This window comes from Lissotriton vulgaris, chromosome 12, assembly GCF_964263255.1.
Source record: "Lissotriton vulgaris chromosome 12, aLisVul1.2, whole genome shotgun sequence".
NCBI lineage: Eukaryota > Metazoa > Chordata > Amphibia > Caudata > Salamandridae > Lissotriton > Lissotriton vulgaris.
Window position 1 is genome coordinate 319,760,129 of NC_141700.1, and position 25,147 is coordinate 319,785,275.

A 25,147-nucleotide genomic window follows, 5' to 3' on the forward strand; every position below is an offset into this window, starting at 1 on the left:
ATATGCGATCGGCTGACAGAGGATCACTGTGCTTTGTTTTGAGAAGAAGTCAAGACTCTTTTGGCCAAAGGAGCTATAGAGAGGGTTCCTGGGCCAGAAATAGGCTGTGGTTGCTATTCCTGCTATTTTCTGGTCCCCAAAAAGGACAGAGGTCTTTGTACTATTCTCGACCTCAGAGCCCTCAACTAATATTACTCAGAAAAGTGAAGTTCAAGACGCTCACTCTTGCTCAGGTTGTGTCTGCCCTGGACCCAGGAGACTGTATGGTAGGGTTGGACTTGCAGAACGCCTATTTCTATATTCCCGTTCTACCAGCCCATTGCCACTACCTGCGGTTTACGGTGGACCACAAGCACGTTCAGTATACTGCACTCCCCCCGCTAGGCATCACTAGTGCCCCTCGGGTGTTCACCAAGGTGATGGTCGCAGCTCATCTGCAGAAATCAGGGGTTCCAGTCTTCCCCTATCTCGAAGACTGGTTGTTGAAAGTGGGCTTGCCCCAGGCTGTCGTCTCCCAAACCCAGACTACAGTGAACCTCCTGCATTCGTTGCGGTTCACTATCAACATGCCAAAGTCACACCTGACTCCATCTCAGATGCTCCCTCTCATCACAGCCTTTCTGGACACTGTGCAATTTTGGGCCTATCCTCACGAGCAGCAAATCCAGGATATTCAGGGTATGATACCGATGTGTCAGCCTCTATCTTGGATTTCGGTGAGACTGACTCTTAGGTTGCTGGTTCTCATGGCCTCCTGCATTCTGCTGATGAATCATGCCAGATGGCACATGCGGGATCTGCAGTGGGTCCTGAAGTTCCAAGGGGAGTAGAATCAGTGAAATCTCACTGACCTGGTCCACATCTCAGAGGGAAATGCAAAATATCTGCAGTGGTGGTTGGCAAACCACGATTAGGTCAGAGGCAGACTTCCCCATCCAGATCTCACAGTAGTTACAGATGCATCACTTCTGGGATGGGGGGCCATCTGGGAGAGGTGGAGGTCAGAGAATTCTGGTCTCTGGTGGAAGCCAGGCTCCACATCAACTTATTGGAGCTTTGTGCAATCAGATTGGCACTGAAAGACTTCTTACCATCCCTCAAGGGAAGTCTAGTTCGGGTGTTCACGGACAACACCACTGCCATGTGGTGGTGTTGAGTTACGAGGTCCAGTTCTTCCTCCCTGATGGGCAATACCCCTTCTTTTGTTGTGGGTGGATCGCTACTCTAGGTATGGACCTTCCATGCCTCTATATTGAAGATTGTGAAAGGGATGAGTGCGTCCTCCTATTCATTGTATCCTGGTTCCATTTTCCAAATGGTATACAATGTACTAAATATGAATACTGCTTCTTGTGTGTTGCCTCCGATTGTATTCACCATCAGAGTTTTCTTCATTTCCTCGTACATAGAAAGTTCCACAAATTGATGGTTTGGGCAGCCAAAACGTGTTTAGTCCCCTATTGGTCCATTATCCTCCTGCTTCTCAAGGCTGCAGGAAATATGATGGGATGTCAAAGTTCAACTGAAATCAGAATGAAGAAAACAAGAATAACACTAGAAATACAAATAAAACACCTGCATCATGCTCCCTGAGTGTATATCAAGAGAGGTACTTCCCAGTTATAATCAAATGGCATGATGTACCAATACTAAGAAAGGTGGAGCCAATCAATCGCAATACAGTGTGAAACAAACACATAGCTTTTTGGTCAGAGTGGTAATAGAGGGTGGTGCGGATAAGCTAAGTATTATCATGGTGTTGGTACTGTCAATTAGACAAGGCCTAATGCGCTGTAAGACACAAGTGGAGATTGTCTAAACAGAACATGGCTAGATTGTCATATAAAGAGGATAGATGTCACTGACCATGTCATGAATGATGTAATATGTGACATCATCAGCAGTGGATTGCGGGCACGCGAGTTATAGTGAGTCCAACTAACTATAACGTGGAAATTTCAATGGTTTGTATGAGTAAACTGTTCAGCTAATTATAACTGGTGTGAAACCTATGGTTTTTTCAGTGAATTGAAATTTCCACGTTATAGTTAGGTTTTGTATGAGTAAACTGTTCAGCTAACTATAACTGGTGTGAAACCTATGGTTTTTTCAGTGAATTTCAAAGGTTTTTTAAATGCTAATTCCTAACTATAACGATTGTGAAACCTATGTTTTTTTTTAGTGAATTTCAATGGTTTTTTAAATGCTAATTCCTAACTATAACGATTGTGAAACCTCTGGTTTTTTCACTAAATTTCAAAGGTTTTTTAAAAGCTAATTCCTTTCTATATGGAGTTTGTAACCTACGATTTTTTATTTTTTATTTGCTGTTTTGTGTAAATATTTATTAATATTTTTTTTATAATAATACTTTTCCAATGTTTTTTTTTTTTAATAATTTTTTCCTGGGGCGCTCAGGGTGCGAGCGCCGGTAAGCTCTCCCGAGAGCGCACCGAGAGCGCTATTTCTGCGCTCGTTTAAAAAAATATGTATGAAAAGTAAATAATAACGCAAGACATTTAGTACCAAACTTATAAAAGCAATATTTATAATTTACGAAATGAAAATTAATTTTCATTTCCGTAAAGCTATCAAAACGTCACTCTTGCGCGCCGCGTAAGGGCCCCCGGAAGCGCCTACGTTCGCGCCGCGTAAGCCCCCCCGGAAGCGCTCCGGTGCGCGCAGCGTAAGCGCGTAAAGTCATGTGACCTTAAATTAACTCTTTTCATTGGTTGCTAACAGTTTTTTTTTTTTACAACTAATGAAAACCCCCACCCTTTTCCTTCACTTCTTCTTTCACTTTGGTGAGAGCAACACCTCTTTTTTTCTGTGCTAAGAATTTGTGGAGAGAATGGCTGCCAGACCATCCAGCAGCAGTGAGGACTTAAATGATTTCATCGATGAAGAGCCTCCTCAGCCGAAGGTGAAAGAACATTTCATCTGGAAAAAAAATTCTATACCTGACGGGCATAAAAAAGTAAATGCACCAAAAGTTGAATGTAAAATCTGCCAAACTGTACTTTCCTGTGGGGAACCCCCGAAAGAAGTACAGTTTTGGTAATTCAACTATGATTCGCCACGTAGAAAGGAGGCACCCCCAGAACTATGCTAGAAGTGTGTTAGGGCTCTAGCACAAGAGGCTCCCAGGGATGGCGCCTCTCCATCAACCAGAGGACCAACAACATCGGTGAGGGGGCGATCGCAAGAACTGATTCCGAACCTTCAGCCTGCTTTTAACAAAGGCGTTCTTAAATGCAGAGACTGATCAGCTACTTTGCTATGGGGAACAAAGTGTTCTGCTCACGGTTCGAGCATTGGAGATCCATCGCTGCCGTTCCCAGCCCTAAATTTGTTTTTTTTGTTTTTGCTCCTGTTGAGCAGTTTCCCATTCCCTGTTTTTGTTCCTGTTCTGAAAAAGGAAAAAAAGAAGAAAAAAAAAAGTTCTTTTCAGAACTAACTCCAATTCTCATCAAAGAGCTGTGCTCTTAAAAAAATGAAAAAGAGTAAGTGAAGTGGAGTGCATTGATAAAGGAGAGGAAAATGAGTAAGAAAGCACAGAAAGGGACGAGAAGGGAAGTGAAGTAGGGGGAGTGAAAGAAGGTGAGTGTGGGGAAGGAGAGAGGAGAAGGAGAGTGAACATGGGGAATGTGGATATGCGAAGAAAATGTAGTAAAGGAACGGGGGTGTGGAAGGGTAAGTAAATAGCAGTGATGTTTTCGAAAGAGTGGAGATACAGACTGGCTAAAGGCAAGTAAGTGTGAGACCAGGTAAGTAAGGCAGTGAAGAAACAGAGAAAGTGAAAATAAATAAGAGTAGAAGACTGAAGGCCTCATTTATGAGGCCATGCGTCACTTTTACGCCACCGGTACGTCACTTTTTGTGACGCACCAGTGCTGTAAAAAATGCACCTTATTGAGTCATACTTACAAAGTGACGCATCTAGGTAGATGCGTCACTTTGTAAACCCCTGCGCCACATTATACCTACGTCAGGTGTAATGTATACAAAAGGGTTGTATTGACGCAAGGAAGGGTCGTAGAGGTGACGAAGTGAAATCTAAGAGATATCACTGCGTCACTTTTATGACGCTGTTGCGTCCAAATCTTGCGCCTGTATCACAGCAGGCGTAAGACTGATGCAGGCCCTTTCACATGGGCCTGGCCCCATGTGAAAGGATGCATTGCTGGAGTTGCATCATTTTTGTGACACACTCCAGCAATGCATCACTTTTGCGCTTACAGATACGTCTGAAATACTGACGTATCTGTAAGTACTTGCGACATAATGCGTCATATATTTAATATGACGCATGAGTAGAAGACTGAAGGCCTCATTTATGAGGCCATGCGTCACTTTTACGCCACCGGTACGTCCCTCTTTGTGACGCACCAGTGCTGTAAAAAATGCACCTTATTGAGTCATATTTACAAAGTGATGCATCTAGTTAGATGCGTCACTTTGTAAACCCCTGCGCCAAATTATACCTACGTCAGGTGTAATGTATACAAAAGGGGTGTACTGACGCAAGAAAGAATCGTAGAGGTGACGCAGTGAAATCTAAGAGATATCACTGCGTCACTTTTATGACGCTGTTGCGTCCAAATCTTGCGCCTGTATAACAGCAGGTGTAAGACTGATGCAGGCCCTTTCACATGGGCCTGGCCCCATGTGAAAGGATGCATTGCTGGAGTTGCATCATTTTTATGACACACTCCAGCAATGCATCACTTTCCTCTAAACACTCAACATTTTTTTTTTAACTCTATTTTTTTACACTGTTTTTCCCCGTGGTACACCGACGGTGCGCGTACCGGAGAGCGTATCGGGGATCGCCGCCAGCGCTTACCCAGCGAAATTTAAAAAAAAAAAAAAAAAAAAAGTTTTTTAGCCCTTCAAGGTCCTTCTAGGCCCCCCTCAGAAAACCTAGGGGTCAGGGGGTGTCTACTCTGCCCCCTTTTAATTACATCCCCCTTTCTTTTTTCACCTCTTGTGTCTCGATTTTACCGAGACACAAGATGGCGGACTCTCCGGACTGTTTAGAATGTTGACAGACACCAGACAGCCAATCAGCTTTCGCTCGCGCACTCCCGTAGCGCACCGGGTGTGCTCCCCGGTACGTGCACCGGTGAGCACCCGCAGCGCGCCTATAGATATATATGTGTTTTTTAACTTAATTTTCATAAAAACCACTGGAGCAATTTTCACCAAACATAGCAAAGGCACATCTGCGTACCAGTCCCTACAATTTTGCCAAGTTTGGTGTAATTCCATTCAGCGGTTCGGGCTGTAGACTTGTCAGACCGTCCTATGGAAATTAACATGGAGAAAACACGTTTTGGGACCCCCCTTTTTTCTCAGCCCCCACTTCACGAATCCCCAAGGACCTTTCAGGGAAGGAGGGGAGCGCAGCAAGACCATTTTAAGGAAAATTACAGGCAGATCCCTCAATCGGCGCCAAAATTATTCCCAATAGAATGTTCGGAATTTCCTATGGTAGCCAATCCTCTGGCGTTTTGGTCCCATTTTCCGCTACGGTGCCGCCCGCCATCGTAATGGGGCCCCAAGTCTCTTTCCCATTCCTTCAAAGACAGTGGTTGGGATGCCCCCATTACCTGTGTGGTTTGACCATTTGGGATGAATTGGTGACAATCATAAAATGAACCGTTCCTTGTAGTTATAGGCAAAAACATGAACAAAGAAATAGACACAACATGTTCATAACTTACGTGTCTCGTCTGATCCCATTACATAGGTCCCGGATGTACTGCTTCCACAGTTCATGTAAAGGTAGAAATAGTTCATATCTGTAAAAAAAAAAATTCTATTCACCCAAAAATATAAAACTGCTCTTTCAATATGGATTAAGGTTCCCCATTGCAGATTGTCACATGGATATTTCGCAAATGCAATTAAAATTCTGCAAGACAAGTTAATTAAGGGCTAATTTTTCTGATTCATGGTCGTAAAATAATTAGGCACCCAACATATATGTGAGGCACATACTTTATTTCCATTTAATATTCTATATTTTTTTAATTAAATCTTTTTATCAAGGATGAGTATAAGTTTGATAATAAAATCAAACAAACTGATTTATAAGCAACAAAAAATGTTATTAACATCAATATACAAATATAAAAAAAATTAAAAAAACTGAAAATTACCACAAACATAATTAGCAAAAACATTCAGGTTTCCAAATGCTTCCAAATCTCCTAATTTACCCGAAGTAAATACGTTCAAGAACTTGAACGTTTGAATTTTTTTTTAACCCTATCTCTAAACACAATGGGGTTTTAAGGGATTTACAGCAGTAATAATGGATCTTGCAATGGTCACTGCAATACGGATTTGATTGATTTGGACATTTGATAAATCACCATAGTTTGGAAACAGGCTAGTTTCAGAAATCTGTTGCTAGACTAACAGTAATACCAATTTTCACCAACTGTGATATTGCTTTAAAAAATGTAATACAATAACCTTCCAAAATACAGTGATGAAATCATATGTAACCAGTACCTCTGACTAGATCTGAATAACTAAGACATGATGAACGAAAAAGAAACCAATCTTAAGCAGTAAGGCAGGTGTTCGATAAAGAAACCATTTGCTTAAAAAAGTGTACAGAGCGAGACTGGGTGAATCTTAAAATGGAAAAATTCAACTTATATGTACATTTCCATAATTTCTCTGTTAAAACAAGTTGTCTTATTCACCATTTGGCTGCAATGTTTTCAAAAGTGTAGGCATAAGAAAGTTGGTGCAACAATTTTGCCCAAGATCCAAATTCCTTTAATTCTGGGTGTATATAATGTCTTGGATGTTGGCTAAAATGTCTAATTTGTTAAGCAGAGCCTTGAAAAAAGCTCATAAATAGTGAACAAATGGCATACAGAACAATTTATTATGTGCCTTCACTTGCTCTGCAAACCCTTAGACCAATATCCAGGCTTTTGTCACTTGAACATCTGATATAGGAAAAAAACATCTTGTCAACCCCCCTTTTCTTATGAGGTCAAAAAGAAGAAAAAATGGGAGAGCAATCTATTAGCCTGGTATGGGTGTAAATAAAAGGGATTTTAAAATTCCTACATAATTGCAATTTCTCTTTTAAAAAAAACATCAAAAGTGTCTTGTATCTAACTCGCTGTTGTTATTTGGGAGTTCTCAACATGCAAGAAATGTCTTTCAAAGGAGAGCACGACAGTCGCAGACTTCTCAGTTTTGACAACAAATGCTTTGATTGCCAGGGTAGGGCTGATGCGGCTGTAAACCCCTTTGATCCTGATGACGGTGGCGGTGTTGAGAATGAGTTTTGGGGGATTTAGATCTCCTCTTAAGAGTATCTTTATCCGTTTTGTACCTTTTTTCCAGAAGGATGAAGAGAGAGAGACCTCTCCAATCTTCTCCTTTTTCTCCTCTCTTTGCTTTCAAATACTCCATCCATCCACAGTCTGATGCCTTCTCTCTCAAAGTGTCCTTTTTGACATTATATTGCAAACGGCATAACCTTTTACGATGTGCTGAGTTGATAGGCACACCACACAAAGCTTGTGGGCATCAGAGGAAGTTTTGTTTGCTACAGGAAGGCCACTTCGTGTAGAGAACTGGCATTTTTTAAAGAATTTTCCTTAGAAAAACCTGTAAATGTATTTCCCTCGACAGAAAGGGTCATAAGATGACAAAGAAAAAGCTTTGAAAAGCACTAAGAGTACTTTAATTTAGTACTAAAGGTGAAAACAAATCACTAGAGGTGTTCTGAGATCCTGTCAGAAGAAGCAGGGAAAAAGAACTGACTAAAAGGCAAACTGCCACTGCAGGGCAATGTGAGATGGGGTCCCTCTGGGATTCTTAAAAGGTACAGATCACAATTTTACTTTCTTGTTTTAGTCTTTCAGGCTGTCTTTTCCTTTGCACTCGAGGCTTTCTGACAAAGTCTTCCTATGAAAAGTGTTGTAAGCTTTGCCTTCCTGCAGGCTCCAGGAAAATACATCGCTGACAGTCTACACTACAAATAAATGGAAACTATCTTTCAGTGATGAACACTATACAGATCTTTTTCCTGGACATTCGACATATATTGAGTAAGGTGTTACGGGGTCTGCGCATGTAGCACAGAATTATTCAAGGTTTATTATTATCAATGAAGATCCTACAATGCAGAAGGTATGGTTATGTTGGTGCATGGAAAGGGATTTGAATCCTGTGGAGGCGGATGATGTAGAAGTGGCAAGTTTCCTAGTAGGTTCCTTTGATAAAGGCATATTATATAGGACAGTGAATTGTTACGGGTCAGCTATGGCAGCTGGTTATTCACCCAAGCAGGGTTTATCAGTTGGTAAAAGTCAGTTAGTGAGCAAAGTGGGGAAAGGGATTCAGCTAAGGAGGCTGCATAATCTGTGATATCACACCTTATGGAACGTAGATTTGGTTCTACGACTATTAATGGGTTGGCCAGCCAAAAGATATTTAGAGGTGAGAGAATGGTCTTGGAAGTTGGCTATGTAGCTTGGTCTTATTTCCTTCTAAAGAGTTTCAGATGCGAGGGATTTGAAGGGGTCACAAATGGTTTTTCAACCAAATGGTGTGGTTTTGAGGTTTGCAGATGGACTAAAACTATGTCTGGGTCTATTTTTTATCCAAGATTTGACGACTCACCCAATTTATGTGTTGTACAATGTTTGAAAGAGTACGAGTAGGATGTTGGATAAGAGGTGCAAGAGTTGATCAACTGATAATCTCTTTTGCGAAACCTTTTAAAGCAGTATAAAATGCTACAATCGGTAGATGGGTGAAAGCTTCTATGAAAGAGGCAGGTGTGGATGTATCAAAGTTTTCGGCTCATTCAGTGAGGGGAGCTATGGTGAGTAAGGTTTGTATGATGGGTGGTCAATTGGAAGACATTTCGAAGGTAGCAGATTAATCTTCTGTGGAGACATTTAGGAGGTTTTACTTCAAAATGTATATATCATGTTTCAAAATGTGATTTGAAAAGACTTTGAACACGCAAAATGCTAGCGTCCTGTTTTGACATAAAATGACGATTCTTACAGGTTTACTGAATAAGAGGGGGAGGACGAACGACAAAAAAAAAAAAAAGGATTATGTTTGTGCTCTATGAGGTATAGTTAAAGTTCTTTTATCTTTAACACAACAAGTTTAAATACATTTAATCCAACTAGAAATCCCAGATTTAGAGATAGGATTTCCTTTAGGAGGTGGAGCAAACACAAAAAACAGTTGTTTTGTGAAAATCTTTTGTCCTTTCAATATAGTATAATAGTGCTCATTTGACATCTTGTGTGTGTAGAGCCCTTTCCGCTACTGAATCAGGTTGCGGGAAGAACACAGGTAACTCAACTGAGTGGGTAATATGAAAAGAAGAAACTACTTTTGGAAGGTATTTTGGGTTTGTTTGAGGAACTACTTTATCTTTATGAAATTGAAAGAAGCGTTCTTCTTAAGTTAATGCCTGTAGCTCACTAACACGCCTTAATGAAGTGATCGCAATAGGAAAGGCAACCTTCCATGAAAGAAATTGCAATGAACAATTGTGTCGTGGCTCATAAGGTGGACCCATGAGCCTTGTGAGAATGAAGTTAAGGTTACAAACTGGTGCAGGTGGTACCCTGGGTGGCATTGCCCTTTTACGGCCTTCCATAAAAGCTTTAATTACTGGGACTTTGAACAAAGGTAAGTGTTGTCTGTTTTAAAGCTAAGCGACTACCGTCGCAAGGTGTAGCTGAATGGATGTGAAGGCTAATCCAAATCATAGATGCAAAAGGTAACTAATAATATTTTGTATAGATGCATCTAGTGGATCAATTGTGTTATTGTTACAATATATAACAAACCTTTTCCACTTTGCTGCATAACATGCCTTAGTGGTAGGTTTTCCTGCCTCTTTAAGAATAGTCATACAATATGGTGGGAAGTTTAGGTATACAAATTCTATGACTTCAGGAGCCAGATTGCTAGGTTAGGCTCCTTGGGGTTTGGATGTCTGATTCCTCCATGGTTCTGTGTAAGAAGGCTAGAAGTATGGTGCAGCTTTTGGTGTGGAATTATTGACAGTTCTAACAGTGTGGTGAACCATGGTTGCTGAGTCCATGTGGGACATAAGGGGGTCACTAGAATCATTGTGAGTGATGTCTGCCTGAGTTTCTGAGCCAGAAATGGAAGGAGAGGGAGAGGCAGAAAAACGTAAACAAATAATCCTGACCAGTTCATCCATAGGGCATTGCCTTTGGATAGAGGGTGTGGGAACCTAGAGGCGAAGTTTGGGCATTTTGAGTTCTGTGCTGTCGCAAAGAGATTAGTTGTGGAACCCCGCATTTTTGAAAGTATGGAAGGAGAACTTGTGGGTGAAGTTCCCACTTGTGTACTTGTTGCCGCATCCTGCTGAGGAGGTCGGCAATTTGATTGTGCATGCCTAGAAGGTGTTCTGCCAGAAGATGAATTTTGTGATGTATTCCCCAACGCCAAATGGTTTGAGAGAGGCCTGATTGTTGTAGAGAGTGTGCCCTCCCTGTTCCTGTATAGAATACATAGCTGTCATATTGTCCGTGCGGACTAGGACAACTTTGCCTATGAGGTGAGGCTAAAAACCTTTTAGTGCGAAATATACAGCTAGGAGCTCCAGATAACTGATGTGGAGACTTCTGTGTTTGTTGTCTCATAGACCCTAAAATGTTAGGCTGTGGAGATAGGCACCCCAGCCTGAGAGAGATGTGCCCTCTGTTAGTATGACTTGTGGAATAAGGTCGATGAAGGGACACCCTTTTGATAGGTTGTGTGTGTTCCACCACTGAAAAGAGCAATAAGTGCAGCTGTCTACCAACACTAGATTTGTTTATTGACCCTGTGATTGATTCCACGGATATGCTAAGGATTCCTGCAGAGGACACATGTGTAATCTTGCATGAGGCACTATTGTGATGCATGATGCCATCATCCCTAGTAGCTGCATGAAAGTCCTGAAAGTTAGGTATTGGTTGTTCAGAAACTGTAGTAACAGAATTTGAAAATTTTGAATCTTCGCTGCATTGGGTGAAGCTAGGGCGGTGTGAGTGTTTAGCGTTGCTCCCAGATAGGAATGCAGTTGTGAGGGTGAAGATGAGACTTTTGCGCACTGACTGTAAATCCCAATTGATAGAGAAGGTGAATTGTAGTCCGAGTGTGTTGTAAGCACTTCTGCCGTGTGTTGGCTTTGATGAGCCAATCGTCTAGATATGTGAAGATATTAATAATTTGTGGTCTTCTTAGATGAGCTGCTACTACTGCTAGACATTTTGTGAACACTCTGGGTGCAGTAGAAACTCCGAATGGGAGTACTTTGAATGGATAGTGATTTCCTGCTATCACAAATCTGAGATATTTGCGATGTGCTGTGTGAACAAGAATGTGGAAGTAGGCGTCCTTTAAGTCTAGTGTGGACATAAAGTTGCCTTGTTGTAGAAGTGGAAGCACTTGTTGAAACGTAACCATATGGAAGTGTTCTGGCAGTAATTATAGGTTTAATGTTCTGAGATCTAATATTGGTCGTAAGGATTTGTCTTTTTGGGGGATTAGGAAGTACAGTGAGTTAACTCCTGACCCTTGGTGTTGTAATGGAACTGGTTCTACAGCTCCTTTTATCAGAAGAGCCTGCACATCTTGTTTGAGGAGCTGTTGGTGCTGAAACGAAAGTTTGTGAGTGCGAGGTGGAATACTGCGAGTATTGCTGGTAAGCTCCAGGCAATAATCATGTTGGATAATGTCTAATACCCATTTGTCTGATGTTATTGATTGCCAAATGGAAAAAAATTGTTTTAGTCTTCCCCGGATAGGTGTAAAATGGTCAGGGGAATTCTAGGCAAGTCACTTTTTATCGGGAGACGGAGAGGTACCTGAAGGTGTGCCTACACCTCTGACTTTTATATTAGTACCCACCTTTATAGAAACCTCTAAATGGAGAGGGCTGTATATTTCATATGTATGTGGGCCCACTAGGTTCTGATGAATTACCTATGGTTCCACCTCTATAAAATGAGTGGCAAAAGAAGTCTCTATTGGATGGAGACTGAAATGCTCCCATTGGTTTTCCTAATTCTAGGTCCTTCTTCGTTTTCTCAAGTGACTTGTCAACTTGAGGTCCAAAAATATTTTGTTTGTCAAAGGGAGCATTAAGGATAGATTGCTGAACCTCTGTTTAAAGCCAGATATTCTGAGCCATGCATGTCTTCTAAATAGAATGCTGGTGTTGACTTGCTGCAGTGTCAGCTGTATCTAGTGCACTTCTAATAGAAGAATTAGAAATTCACTTCCCTTCTGGTACTAATTTTTGCCCTCTTTTCCTTTTTCCTGTGTTCTTCTGGGAGATGTTGGAGCAGTTGCTCCATTTCATCCCAGTGGGCCTTGTTGTACCTTGCTAATACGCTTTGTGTTTTGGCTATACGCCAATGGTTGGCAACTACCGGTTTCCTTGATGCATCCATCAACTAAGACTCTTTGTCTGGAGGTGATGCGTTCTCCTGCAGCTTGGGTATTTGCTATTTTCCGATTAATAGATACTACCAATGAAATGAAATTAAGGGCACCTGCCCTCTAATAAAAATCGGATACCTTGGAGGAGGTTTGTACTTTTTTTTATCAACCCTAGGTGTTAAAATACGAGCATGTACAGGGTCTTTAAAAATGTCAACAACATGTCCCATCATGCCTTTTAACATAGGTAAAGATTGTGCTATCCTATGTGAATTCCCTAAAGTTCTGAATAAAAAAATCCTCCTCCAAAGATTCCTTGTGTAGTGTGTCCCGGTGATATGAGGCTGCTCTGGAAATCAACTCCTGGTATACTGTGTTTAAAGGAGGTGAGGGTTTTGTGGGGTATAGGTAAGGATCATTATCCATTGGAGCATCAATGTTATAGTCATTACATGGAGCTATTAGTGGTGGACTATCGTAATCCCTATAATCCAAATTAGGCTGTGTATGTGGGGAGATCACTGTGGTGCAATGTGTAAAGGGGTTGGGCCTGGAGGTGGTGAAGATGGTAGAGGGGATTAAGGGACAGGATGGACAGGGCTTGTAGCCATGTATTTTTACTTTTTTAGAGGAATTTTGTAAGATGTAAGATGTATCCTCTGAAGGGGTTTCCTTTTGGAAGGCTTGGCCTCTTAAGCTAGTAGGTGTCCAGTGTCCGGCTTAATGAAGATTTTCTTCTGCTTAGGATCCAGCCTTTCAAGCATAATATCCAATATTGGTTCCGGATGCCAAGGGCGGGGCATTGGAAGTAGTTTCTCTGTGCCAACCATGACAGTGCCAATTCTCGGTGCCAACGCTCCGTCCATCATCCCCTTTGGTATCGCTTTGTTCGCCCTAAGTTGGCAGGGTATGCCCAGACGTGGGTCCCTTGCTCACTTTGCCACTGGATTCAAGCTAGCCTGGCTGATGACAGCCAGATACGGGTCCCAGGATGCTTGTTTCCGGTCCAGGGAAGACATGGCTTGGCAGTTCGGGCTGGACTGTTCCCATGAAGCACAGGGTCAGACTGATTTGCATATGGCCATGTCTGAACTGGGGTGGTGGAGTGAGCTAAAGAATGATGATATATTAAACCCAGATCAGTTGACTGGGGGTGAGCGTTTGATTTGCTCCAACCCTCCGTCCATCATCCCCTTTGGTATCGCCATGGCCAGAGGGCAGTAATGGCCCAGAAGCCTTACGTTTAATGGAAAAACGTTTGGGAGGCAAAGGGGCTTTGTCCAGCTGGAACATCTTCAGACTCTTGCTCGATCTCCAAGTCGGAGTCCGATTCTTGGATAGAGATGGCCTACTCTTCTTCTGCTGCTGATGCCTCTATTTCTTCCTGCTCAGTATCTTCTCTGAAGATATCTGGGTTATGTTTGATATTTTGCCACTGAATGTCCATTCGTCGAGCCAGACGATCCCGCAAAGTCTTCTTTGATCAGAAAGATTGACAAGCATTGCAAACTTCTTCCTTGTGCTCCAGCGAGAGGCACAAGTTGCAGACTTTATGAAGGTCGGTGCGCAGGTACATGGAGTAGCACAGAGGACAAAATTGAAACGGAGTCCGTTCCATCGGCAGAAGACTGGATACTATGGAACGGAATGGAAGTTAACCGACGCACCTAAGCACGAAGGCTGCCAAATACCTCTTCTTGACCGAAGACAGAGTTTCTGACTTTTTCCACACGCAGGGAATGGTGAAACTCATACGAAAAAATATCAATGAGGATACAGTGGGTTGCACACCGCGGGTATTCCGAAGCACTGTTTTGACGTAGAGCACCGCAAACCACGTCCAAACACGATGGCGGAGAGAAAGCAATCTAACAATGGATTTAATGCCCATGGGCATCATCACCTAAAGGAGGAGTCACCTTACCTCATGACTAGGAAAGAATTCTGTGAAGAAAAACAACTTGCAAACACCCGGACCCCACACTAGATGGCAGGATTATGCAAAGCATGTGCATCTACAGCATACATGCCTCAAACATAACTTACCTGCCGCATCACCACTGTTCTGCTACTGACTAACACAGGCTCCCAGAATCCCCTGCGACCAATCCGGACGCTGCTCTCAGCAGCAGGAGAGCAGCGTCAGGAATGGCCTGAGTCCCCTCGGGTTGGAGACACCTTCTGTGTACATGCGGGTTTGGACGTCCTGAGGAGACTGGCCAAAAGCGCATGCGCACTGACAACAGTGGCCACCACTCCCCCTTCGTGACTGTCCCCACAATGGCCCCACCCCGCCCGGATGACTCACCCTGGAGAGAAAAGTAAAACGGTAATAAACCTAGTTTATCATCATTTTATTTTTCTGTTTTTACAGATCTTTGAATTGGCAAGTTTTTTCTATTATGCTGATGTTGAAGGTTTATGAATTAGTTTCATACAATGGTTTATTTTCGCAGAGAATTAGAAGAGGACTGATTTGAAGATGGAGTTTTTAGGACAGCCAAGAAGAACAGACAAAAGAGGAGGAAGATGGAGGTCAAGCAGTTTATATAAGACTGAAGTTTTTTTTTATTGTGATGTTTTTAAAGTTACATTTGGAAGCTTTCAATGGTTTGCTGCTCAGAAGGAGTGATTAAAAGTTACATCCATAATGCTAGCTAGCCTCCTAGTCTTTAATAAAATCTTGATCCTTTATTCACTAAAACTATAAGATTTGTGATTCTCTGTTAACAGCTAACTGTGTCCACTCCATTAAAAGGAAGTATATTTCTGGTAGTCACTATTTTCCAAGAACTTATAATCTCGAATACCTTCTCTAAAACAATCTTATCTTTTTTTTTACCTACCTCCATACTTAACACGCAAATGTATGTAATATAGCACACTTTAAGGGTCAAGAAATTGTTTGAATCCAAGAAGCCGTTTGAAATCCTGGGAGGAAGTCAGATTAACCCCTTCACTGCGGCGGCTATTCCGCCGCAGTGCTAAGGGGGCGGGGCGGAAATGCGGCGGGCACATGCTGGTGACGGAACCGCTCCGTCACCAGCGTCTGTTGCGCTGTGCTTATGACGGAGAGGTTCCGTCATGGCCCCGCCCGCTCAATAGAACGCTCAGCGCAGGCGCGGAATTCGCGCCGCGCAGGAGAGTCGGGCGGGCCATGACGGAACCGCTCCGTCATCAGCACAGCGCCACCGCGGCTGATGAGGGAGCGGTTCCGTCAACAGCAGGGGAGGGGTTAAAGGGCTTGTTCTTCACACCCACTAAAGATTTTGTCATGGTCCTTTAAATTCTCACAAAGAATCCTACATAAAGTTCAATAAACACGAAAAACTACGATGAATGAAAGACTTCTTCAGTAGTCTGAAGGTGGTGGGACATCACCCACAAAGGAAGGGTCCACAGCAAAGATGTAAAAATGTCCCAAATTGTTCGGTAATTTAGATAGCATCTTCCGTGTTATCGTCGTCTTTTCCCAAAAAAGGCTGCAGCCATCAAAGATCTCGCAAGAGTTATGCAACAGTTGTCCCGCTAATGTCTACGGTCTCTACTTGTGTATTCCTGAGTAGTCTGTCAGTCAGTGTTTCAATGGCTGCTAACAGCCTCTATTCAAGGTATCAGTCTCCTTAATCTGATAAATAAGGCAAGTTGAAATATACTCTTTTTCTTACTAGACTTTTAATGGTTAATAACGGACCTACTGCTTTTGAAAAACGAAATCACCCACATATTTCTAATAAACCCCTTAACAAACCTTGATTGTAATGAGGAAGTCATCACACAAACAAAACAAGAATAAGCAAAGCTAACAGATCTCATCTATGTGAGATCTAGCGACGTTCTCTGTTTTTTTTTAGACATGTTGCACAGCTGTGCGGGCTGTTGTACAACATGGCTCAAAGTAAACAAAAACAAAGTGCTACGGAGCGGACTGTGCTGACTGCGTCACATCGCATTTTTTGTTAAATGTAAGGCATACTGTACAGCAGGCTGCCCTTCTGTGCTACATCTTCAAAAAAATTAACAAAGCCAAATAGCTCTGCGGGAGCTATTTGAATTTGTTAAAAAAAATTGTGGTGGACGGGGGGGCAAGAAGGAGCATAAGCGAGGGAGTCAGCAGGGTAGGTAGAGTAGGAGGGGAAAGCAACACAAGCGGTGGTGGGGGAGGGAGTTGGTGGAAGACGTGGAATAGAGGCATGAGGGCCCAAAGGAAATGGTCAGCGGAGAGGGGGCTAGCAGCACAGGAGGAGGGAGGTTTGGGCAAGACAACAAATGGCGGACGTTGGGAAGAAGTCCGGAAAAGCATGGACAGCAGGGGAAGGCCGACGGACTGCAGACACATGCACTTTCAGAGAGTGCATGTCTAAAGGTGAAAGAAGAAGTACCTCGGGAAGTGTGCGGCCAATGGAAGAAGGACATTGGCTATAAAGAGGAAATTTGAGTTGGTCCATTCTCAACTGCAGGGAGAGAAACTCAAAGCCAATGAGGAAGCAGGGGAGCTGCTGACCAATAAGAGGCAAGGAAATTACCGAAATGTGCAAGCCAACCAATGGTAAGTAATGGGAGAGCTCTAAGCCCCTTTTAAGCTTTTATACTATAAGGGTTTTCACCTGAAGGCTGCACATGCGCTGCCTGCAAGGGAAACCTGACAAAAAGGGCCCATTCAGGGTAAAGTTCTATCTTCACGGACCAACTGGAATAATTCTGTACATGGAGAAACTAGATTCATTCTGTTCAATGGTTTTCGCTAAAGCAGAGAGCAGAATTCAATTTTCTTGCAACTTAATGTGGAAAAGACTCTATTTTAACTCCTCCTCTTTAACACTTCGAACCTGTTGAAAGATATGCATGATTCTATATATGATGTGTTGGACCCGGCCCTTTTGGCAGGTTCACCCGGAAACTTTTTGCTTTTTCCTAGCCTATTTCTGTAACCTGGTGTTGGTGATTTTAGGCCTCTGCGCACTTTTTCACTGTGGTCCAGTGTAAAGTGCGTGCGCTCTCTGTGTGTGTGGTGAGAGTGACCTGCCCTCCCATAGGAATGCATGGGGAATATGTGCGACCATGGTAGTTCCTGATGTGTGGGGAGTGCAGGGTCGAGTTTGGTATGTGCAAACTCGTGAGATTGAATGCTGCGCAATGATGTATGCGGCATGATTGGGTCTAGTGCGAAAGTGCCACTTCTAGAAGTTGGCATGTTTGTGTAATTTGTGTCTGGCGTGTGATTGGCTGGAGCTGGCTGGTGAGCCTGGCTCCTTGAGTCAGGATGGGTCTTGCCCCAGTGGTGAGTGTTGAGATTAGCATGCTGAAGTGAGGGAGGGGCTGCACCTGGGACCTGAATAGGGCTGGGCTTTCCCCACAGAATGCTTGCTCCACCCCCTGTGGTGCGTCTGATGTCCCTAGCCTGGCCAGTGAAAGGGAGTTCCCCATAACCAGTTGAAGCTGGCTCTTACATTGCCTACACCCTGCTAGACAAAGGGATTTTTGTGTATAAAAAAAAAAAGACTGTGACCTCTTGTAAGATGTTTTTGTTTCTGACTGGAATCAACCAGGGGCGTGCTGCTGCTGGGGCCCAGGGGAAGGCTTGCCTCCCTGGGCCCTGCCCAGCTCAGCTCCTGGACACCTGATGGACTTTCTTTTGTTGGGAGCTGCTTGCTCCATCTTTTTGAGATCTGGAACTTTGTGGGGCCCCCCTGCCCCTTCACTTATGGGGCCCCTTCTGGTTGTAGGGGGTCATTCCTGTGGGCTTGTCTGTGCCCCAGCGCCTTGAGAGCGCTTTATTTTTCATTTCTGGGCAGAGCGCTGTCGTTTTCCCTCTTAGGGAAGCGCTCCTGCCCTTTTATGCCCCAGAGTGCGCAGGTGCCCACCCTTCGTCTTCGTTTATACCTTTTAGTCCCTTAATCGCCATTTATTCATTTTAAGGGTGCCACCCCGCTTCTATGGTTTATTTACCCGTCGAGGGTGCCCACCCCTCATTTCAGCTGGTTAAATCACCGCCGCAGCACCGGGATTCGGGATGCCGTTGAATCAGGAAGTCAGGCAATGTTTTGCCTGACGGCGGGCGGGACTTCCCGTTTTGCAAGAAGGTCTCGCGCCCGCCGCCGGACCAGAGGGTGAACGGAAGAAAAAGTTTTGAACCCGCCCCGCAGGGCTCCCGTATGCCGATGGGAGCCCTGCACACTGCCCGGGAGAAGTGCCGAAGAAGTTTGAATCCGCCCAGGAGCTCCCGTATGCCGATGGGAGCCCTGCACACTGCCCGGGTGAGGCACCGCCGCCGCCGTGGAGAAGGAGGAAGTCCAGTGAGGCAGCCATTGCGGGGCTCCCGGGAGCCGGTGAGAGTCCCGCAGCTACGGTGAGAGCAGAGGCGGAGGAGGCGCAAGGCTACCCCCACCGCGGGCGAAGAAAGGAAACGGCAGCACAATGCTGCTGCCTCGCTGAGCAGAGACTGCTCCCTGTGCCTGGAGAGCCCGGTAATTGTGGCCTCTCCGTGGTAGTGGTGCCGGGGGGAGACAGAGTCAGGGCGGCCCCGGTGGCACAGTGGGCTGCCCCAACGTGGCCAGATTGGATTCCAGGGGCCCCGTGATGCCAGAGCCTAGAGGGCTCCAAACCTATGGCACAGTTTTGCTCCCCGAGGGCCAGTGAGGGGCCAGTGTTTTTGGAGCTAGAGTTCTCCAGGGGGCATGTGTATTGTAAGAGCCCAGTGTGGCTCCAACCTAGGGCACATGTGTCTTCAGAGTCCTGAGAGCTCCCACGTGTTGCAATATATTTGAAGGGCTACTGCGAGCCCATGTCGCACTTTGCTGATTCCCAGCAAGTAGTGGGCAGCTGCACCGTTTAGGCGCCAATGGGGAGTGAGTCCCTGGGAGGGACAGAAGTGGCACAGAGGTGCCAGGCCTTTCACAGCTGCGCAGCACTTAGTGCCAGCTGTAGCGTTTAGGCCCTTGTTTGTTCTCAGCTGCCCAGCAAGTAGTGGGCAGCTGCAACATTTAGGTTAGCGCTGGTGGCGCACCCCTGACTGGCGCTGCCTTGGCAGCGCGCCCTGACATTCTCCGGGATAAGCCGGTCTGCTCGTGCCAAGCTACCAAGGGGGTGAGCAGGGGTTATCTTGGCGTGTGACTCCCTTGCCCTGACTAGAATGGTGGTTTCTGCCTAGCTTTGGCGTAAGCGTTAGCCAACCAGAAATCCCAGTTCTAACATGACTAAACTAAGCTGAGTTCACAAAACGTCTGTCAAACTCTGTGCAGATTCGGCAAACAATGCCAAAGTTGTTAGCAAGTCAAAATAGAACCTTTCTATAAAAGCTGCGCCCAAATCATAAGACTTACATGACTTTCAAACACAATCTTGATTTCAATATAGCAAAATAAAAGAAAAAAACATATAAGACTTTTACTAAATTATCTCCTTACCTCAAAAATTCTAGTAACGATATAACCAGATTCCATAATCCTGATTTTAACTTTGAAATTACTACACATTTCTGACTTCATTTGGATCATTTTTTAATAAAAAAAAAAAACTCATGCTCGACAATTGTTCATGAAATCAAAAAAAGGATCCTGAGCTAGACACAGCCAAAGCCACTACCTACTCAAAATTTGATACAAATCTGCCCAACAGTTTTTCTTCCTATGTGAATTAACACAATTGTTGTAACACAACACTATGGTAATTTACGCTTTCACTATCTATAGCTTAAATTCATTTAAAAGCAGTAAGAACAGTCAATACATCAACTCTCCTCAAGTTGTCACACTCTTCTAGTCAAAGACAAGTACATTTATAAAAAGAACAACAGGGATAAAATGTGCATTACACTCAGAAGTCTGCATTTCAGGATATCTTAGTTCTGTTTCAGTCCTTAGGCTAATCAGAGGGTGGGGTTCAACTTTAACGCTTTCTTCCAGATAATCTCCAGGGAACTGTCTCTCTTCTTAGTAAAGGAAGAGTAGGAGTGTTACTAGATTTTGCCAGTCTTAATTTCTCCAGGACACATGGGATGAAATGGATTTTAAAGGAACATGCAGATGTAAATAAAATAAAAATCACAATATCAGCAGCGACATTAGACAGCAGAGTGCTATCAAATAAAGAACGCACAAAGAAGATACAATCTGGTGTTAAAAAACAGATAGCCAACCACTTCCCAATTGTTTTATGAATTTAGAAGGCAGCAGAATGAGTAAAACCGCAGTTGAACGCGATGACCAGGGTTGGACACATTACTTACCGCTGCTGCTCTGGTTTAATTTCAAAAAGTCTCATGGTGCGTCTCTGCTTTGCAGATAAACTTTTGGCTTTTGCCTTTTTCTTCCTTTTGGTTTTCTTGCGCTTGTACTCCAAAATCAGGGCTTTGCGTTTTAAATTTGTTTGGATGACTTCATCTGATAAAGATGGCATGCTACGCTTCAGGAATGCATTGACAAACGCCTCCGCCTCCTTAGTTCCTTGCGGCTGAAAATAATAAGTTAGGTGATTCTTTAAGTTTTATGTCACACTATCATGTCACACTATCGAACAATAAAAGATGTATTTCCTTGGAACATAAATTCTCTATTATGGGTATCTTCAATATTATAAGTCCACACGCAAGACACAAAGTATGTAAAGCACATGTTCACACTGAAGGGAACCTTGGCGCTGAAACAACAGATGTTTATTGTTAACCAATTCAACAGTACTAAATTTATTGACCTCGTAAGTCTGAAAGGTTGAAGGGTCCCGCTGGGGTTTGAACCTGTAACCATGACCGACCACTTCTTAATGCATCAGTCCACGAGCAACAAAATCCTTAATTCTAGAAAATGCCACCTTCCTTTTAGGTAGATCTTGTAAAAGTTTAAAAAATAAAATGATGCTTACTAAACCTGCATCATGCAGCTACTTACTGCCAGGGCAACTAAATAAGTAAACAACAAAAACACCCACACTGCTTTCAACCCGAGCAGCCGTATTCTCTGTTAGGTGTGTTGTAGGCCAGGCCCTTCCGCAAGAACCAACTCATAGAAATGAAAATTATATACACACAAAGAACTCACTAATCAGACAAATAGAATTGATATCTTAGTTGGTTGACGTAATATCTTAGTAAGCAGGTAGATTGACGTTCCCAGCTTTACAATCAAGCGTTAATTAAATATGAATATATCTTTTAAAATAATAATCCAGCAAGCATACAGAACTAGATGCACAAGAGTAAGATACAAACTTCGGCAAAGTCAACTGGTCGTGTCATTCTTGCCAATGGACATTTCGCCACATGCACTGCAGCACCTAATTAAACAGCGCTGTGGGTAGGAAAATGCCCATCGAAAGGGTAGAAATGGGAACTGGGCTACAAGGGGGTGGGGTGGGTGGGAACGCATACCCTTTAAAAAAACCAGCATTTGCAATACAATAGGTCTCGCATTAGGAAAGTGTGAGCTATTGGTATTGTAAATTACATTTTTTTTAATATGTGTTGGCTTTGAAAATATATAATTTAATAGCATTGTTATTCACAAAGCCAATAGCTTACACTTTCCTAATGAGAGTCCTATTGGCTATGGGAATGCTTGTTGGTAGCAAGCAAGGACAGTGCTGTTGTGGTGCTGACTGATACCGTTGTGGTGCTGAGTGATACCGTTGTGGTGCTGAGTGATGTGGTGGTGTATTAGAGTGATGTGGTGGTGTATTAGAGTGATGTGGTGGTGTATTAGAGTGATGTGGTGGTGTATTAGAGGGATGTGGTGGTGTATTAGAGGGATGTGGTGGTGTATTAGAGGGATGTGGTGCTGTCCCAGAGGGATGTGGTGCTGTCCCAGAGGGATGTGGTGCTGTCCCAGAGGGATGTGGTGCTGTCCCAGAGGGATGTGGTGCTGTCCCAGAGTGATGTGGTGTTGTCCCAGAGTGATGTGGTGTTGTCCCAGAGTGTTGTGGTGGTGTCCCAGAGTGATGTGGTGGTGTCCCAGAGTGATGTGGTGGTGTCCCAGAGTTATGTGGTGGTGTCCCAGAGTGATGTGGTGGTGTCCCAGAGTGATGTGGTGGTGTCCCATAGTGATGTGGTGGTGCCCCTGAGTGATGTGGTGGTGTCCCTGAGTGATGTGGTGGTGTTGTGTGGCGTTCAGCAGTGTGAGGCGTGCAGCAATGTGAGGCAGTGTGAGGCGTGCAGCAGTGTGAGGCATGCAGCAGTGTGCAGCGTGCGGCAGAGTGCGGCAGAGTGCGGCAGAGTGCGGCGTGCGGCAGTGTGTGGCGTGCAGCAGTGTGTGGCGTGCAGCAGTGTGTGGCGTGCAGCAGTGTGTGGCGTGCAGCAGTGTGAGTAATGCAGCAGTGTGCAGCGTGCATCAGTGTGCAGCGTGCATCAGTGTGAGGCTTGCAGCAGTGTGAGGCGTGCAGCAGTGTGAGGCGTGCAGCAGTGTGAGGCGTGCAGCAGTGTGAGGCGTGCAGCAGTGTGAGTGGTGTATTAGAGTGATGTGGTGCTGTCCCAGAGGGATGTGGTGCTGTCCCAGAGGGATGTGGTGCTGTCCCAGAGGGATGTGGTGCTGTCCCAGAGGGATGTGGTGCTGTCCCAGAGGGATGTGGTGCTGTCCCAGAGGGATGTGGTGCTGTCCCAGAGGGATGTGGTGCTGTCCCAGAGTGATGTGGTGCTGTCCCAGGATGATGTGGTGGTGTCCCAGCGTGATGTGCTGGTGTCCCAGAGTGATGTGGTGGTGTCCCAGAGTGATGTGATGGTGCCCCTGAGTGATGTGGTGGTGTCCCAGAGTGATGTGGTGGTGTCCCAGAGTGATGTGGTGGTGTCCCAGAGTGATGTGGTGGTGTCCCAGAGTGATATGGTGGTGTCTCAGAGTGATATGGTGGTGTTGTGTGGCGTGCAGCAGTGTGCGGCCTGCAGCAGTGTGCGGCCTGCAGCAGTGTGCGGCCTGCAGCAGTGTGCGGCCTGCAGCAGTGCGCGGCGTGCAGCAGTGCGCGGCGTGCAGCAGTGTGCGGCGTGCAGCAGTGTGCGGCGTGCAGCAGTGTGAGGTGTGCAGCAGTGAGAGGCGTGCAGCAGTGTGAGGCGTGCAGCAGTGTGCGGCGTGCAGCAGTGTGAGGCGTGCATCAGTGTGTGGCGTGCAGCAGTGTGTGGCGTGCAGCAGTGTGTGGCGTGCAGCAGTGTGTGGCGTGCAGCAGTGTGTGGCGTGCAGCAGTGTGTGGCGTGCAGCAGTGTGAGTAATGCAGCAGTGTGAGGCCTGCAGCAGTGTGAGGCCTGCAGCAGTGTGAGGCCTGCAGCAGTGTGAGGCCTGCAGCAGTGTGAGGCCTGCAGCAGTGTGAGGCCTGCAGCAGTGTGAGGCGTGAACCAGTGTCTGGTGTGCAGCAGTGTCTGGTGTGCAGCAGTGTCTGGTGTGCAGCAGTGTGAGTAATGCAGCAGTGTGTGGCGGGCAGCAGTGTGAGGCGGGCAGCAGTGTGTGGCGTGCAGCAGTGTGTGGCGTGCAGCAGTGTGAGTAATGCAGCAGTGTGAGGCCTGCAGCAGTGTGAGGCCTGCAGCAGTGTGAGGCCTGCAGCAGTGTGAGGCCTGCAGCAGTGTGAGGCCTGCAGCAGTGTGAGGCGTGAACCAGTGTGTGGTGTGCAGCAGTGTCTGGTGTGCAGCAGTGTCTGGTGTGCAGCAGTGTGAGTAATGCAGCAGTGTGTGGCATGCAGCAGTGTGAGGCGGGCAGCAGTGTGAGGCGGGCAGCAGTGTGAGGCGTGTGGCAGTATGAGTAAGGCAGCAGTGAGCAACGTGCAGCAGTGTGTGGCGTGCAGCAGTGTGAGGAGTGCAGCAGTGTGAGGCGTGCAGCAGTGTGAGGCGAGCAGCAATGTGAGGCATGCAACAGTGTGAGTAATGAAGCAGTGTGCAGGGTGCAGCACGGAGTAATGCAGCAGTGTGCAGCGTGCAGTGTGCAGCACTGTGAGGCGTGCAGCAGTGTGTGGCTTGCAGCAGTGTGAGGCGCGCAGCAGTGTGAGGCATGCAGCAGTGTGAGGCGTGCAGCAGTGTGAGGCGTGCAGCAGTGTGAGCCATGCAGCAGTGTGACGTGTGAACCAGTGTGTGGAGTGCACCAGTGTGAGGCGGGCAGCAGTGTGAGGCGGGCAGCAGTGTGAGGCAGGCAGCAGTGTGAGGCGGGCAGCAGTGTGAGGCGGGCAGCAGTGTGCAGCATGCAGTAGTAAGAGTAAGGCAGCAGTGTGCAACGTGGAGCAGTGTGAGGAGTGCAGCAGTGTGTGGCGTGCAGCAGTGTGTGGCGCGCAGCAGTGTGTGGCGCGCAGCAGTGTGTGGCGCGCAGCAGTGTGTGGCGCGCAGCAGTGTGTGGCGCGCAGTAGTGTGAGTAATGCAGCAGTGTGCAGCGTGCAGCAGTGTGCAGCATGCAGCTGTGTGTGGCGTGCAGCAGTGTGTGGCGTGCAGTAGTGAGTAATGCAGCAGTGTGCAGCGTGCAGCAGTGTGAGACGTGCAGCAGTGTGAGGCGTGCAGCAGTGTGAGGCGTGCAGCAGTGCGAGGCGTGCAGCAGTGCGTGTAATGCAGCAGCATGCAGCAGTGTGCAGCCCTGTGAGGCGTGCAGCAGTGTGAGACGTGCAGCAGTGTGCAGCATGCAGGAGTGTGAGGCGGGAAGCAGTGTGAGGCGGGAAGCAGTGTGAGATGGGAAGCAGTGTGAGGCGGGCAGCAGTAGGACTAATGCAGCAGTGCAGCGTGTGAAGAGTG

At 45.6% G+C, this 25,147-nt stretch overlaps 1 protein-coding gene across 7 annotated transcripts in view; it reads right to left on the reverse strand.

Annotated features, from left to right (window-relative positions):
- The window catches only part of POP4 (POP4 ribonuclease P/MRP subunit), a 239,088-nt gene that overhangs the window by 65,157 nt on the left and 148,784 nt on the right, over window positions 1–25,147 (reverse strand). For all 7 annotated transcript variants that reach the window (XR_015302419.1, XR_015302421.1, XR_015302420.1 and 4 more), the window contains 2 exons: window positions 20,696–20,919; window positions 5,727–5,804 (listed from right to left, as the gene is read on the reverse strand). Coding sequence is in view for 4 of the 7 variants with exons in the window: in XM_086945105.1 (XP_086801231.1) it covers window positions 5,727–5,804; window positions 20,696–20,919 (302 nt within the window). In the remaining 3 variants the exon portion in view is untranslated. The remainder of the gene's footprint in view (window positions 1–5,726; window positions 5,805–20,695; window positions 20,920–25,147) is intronic.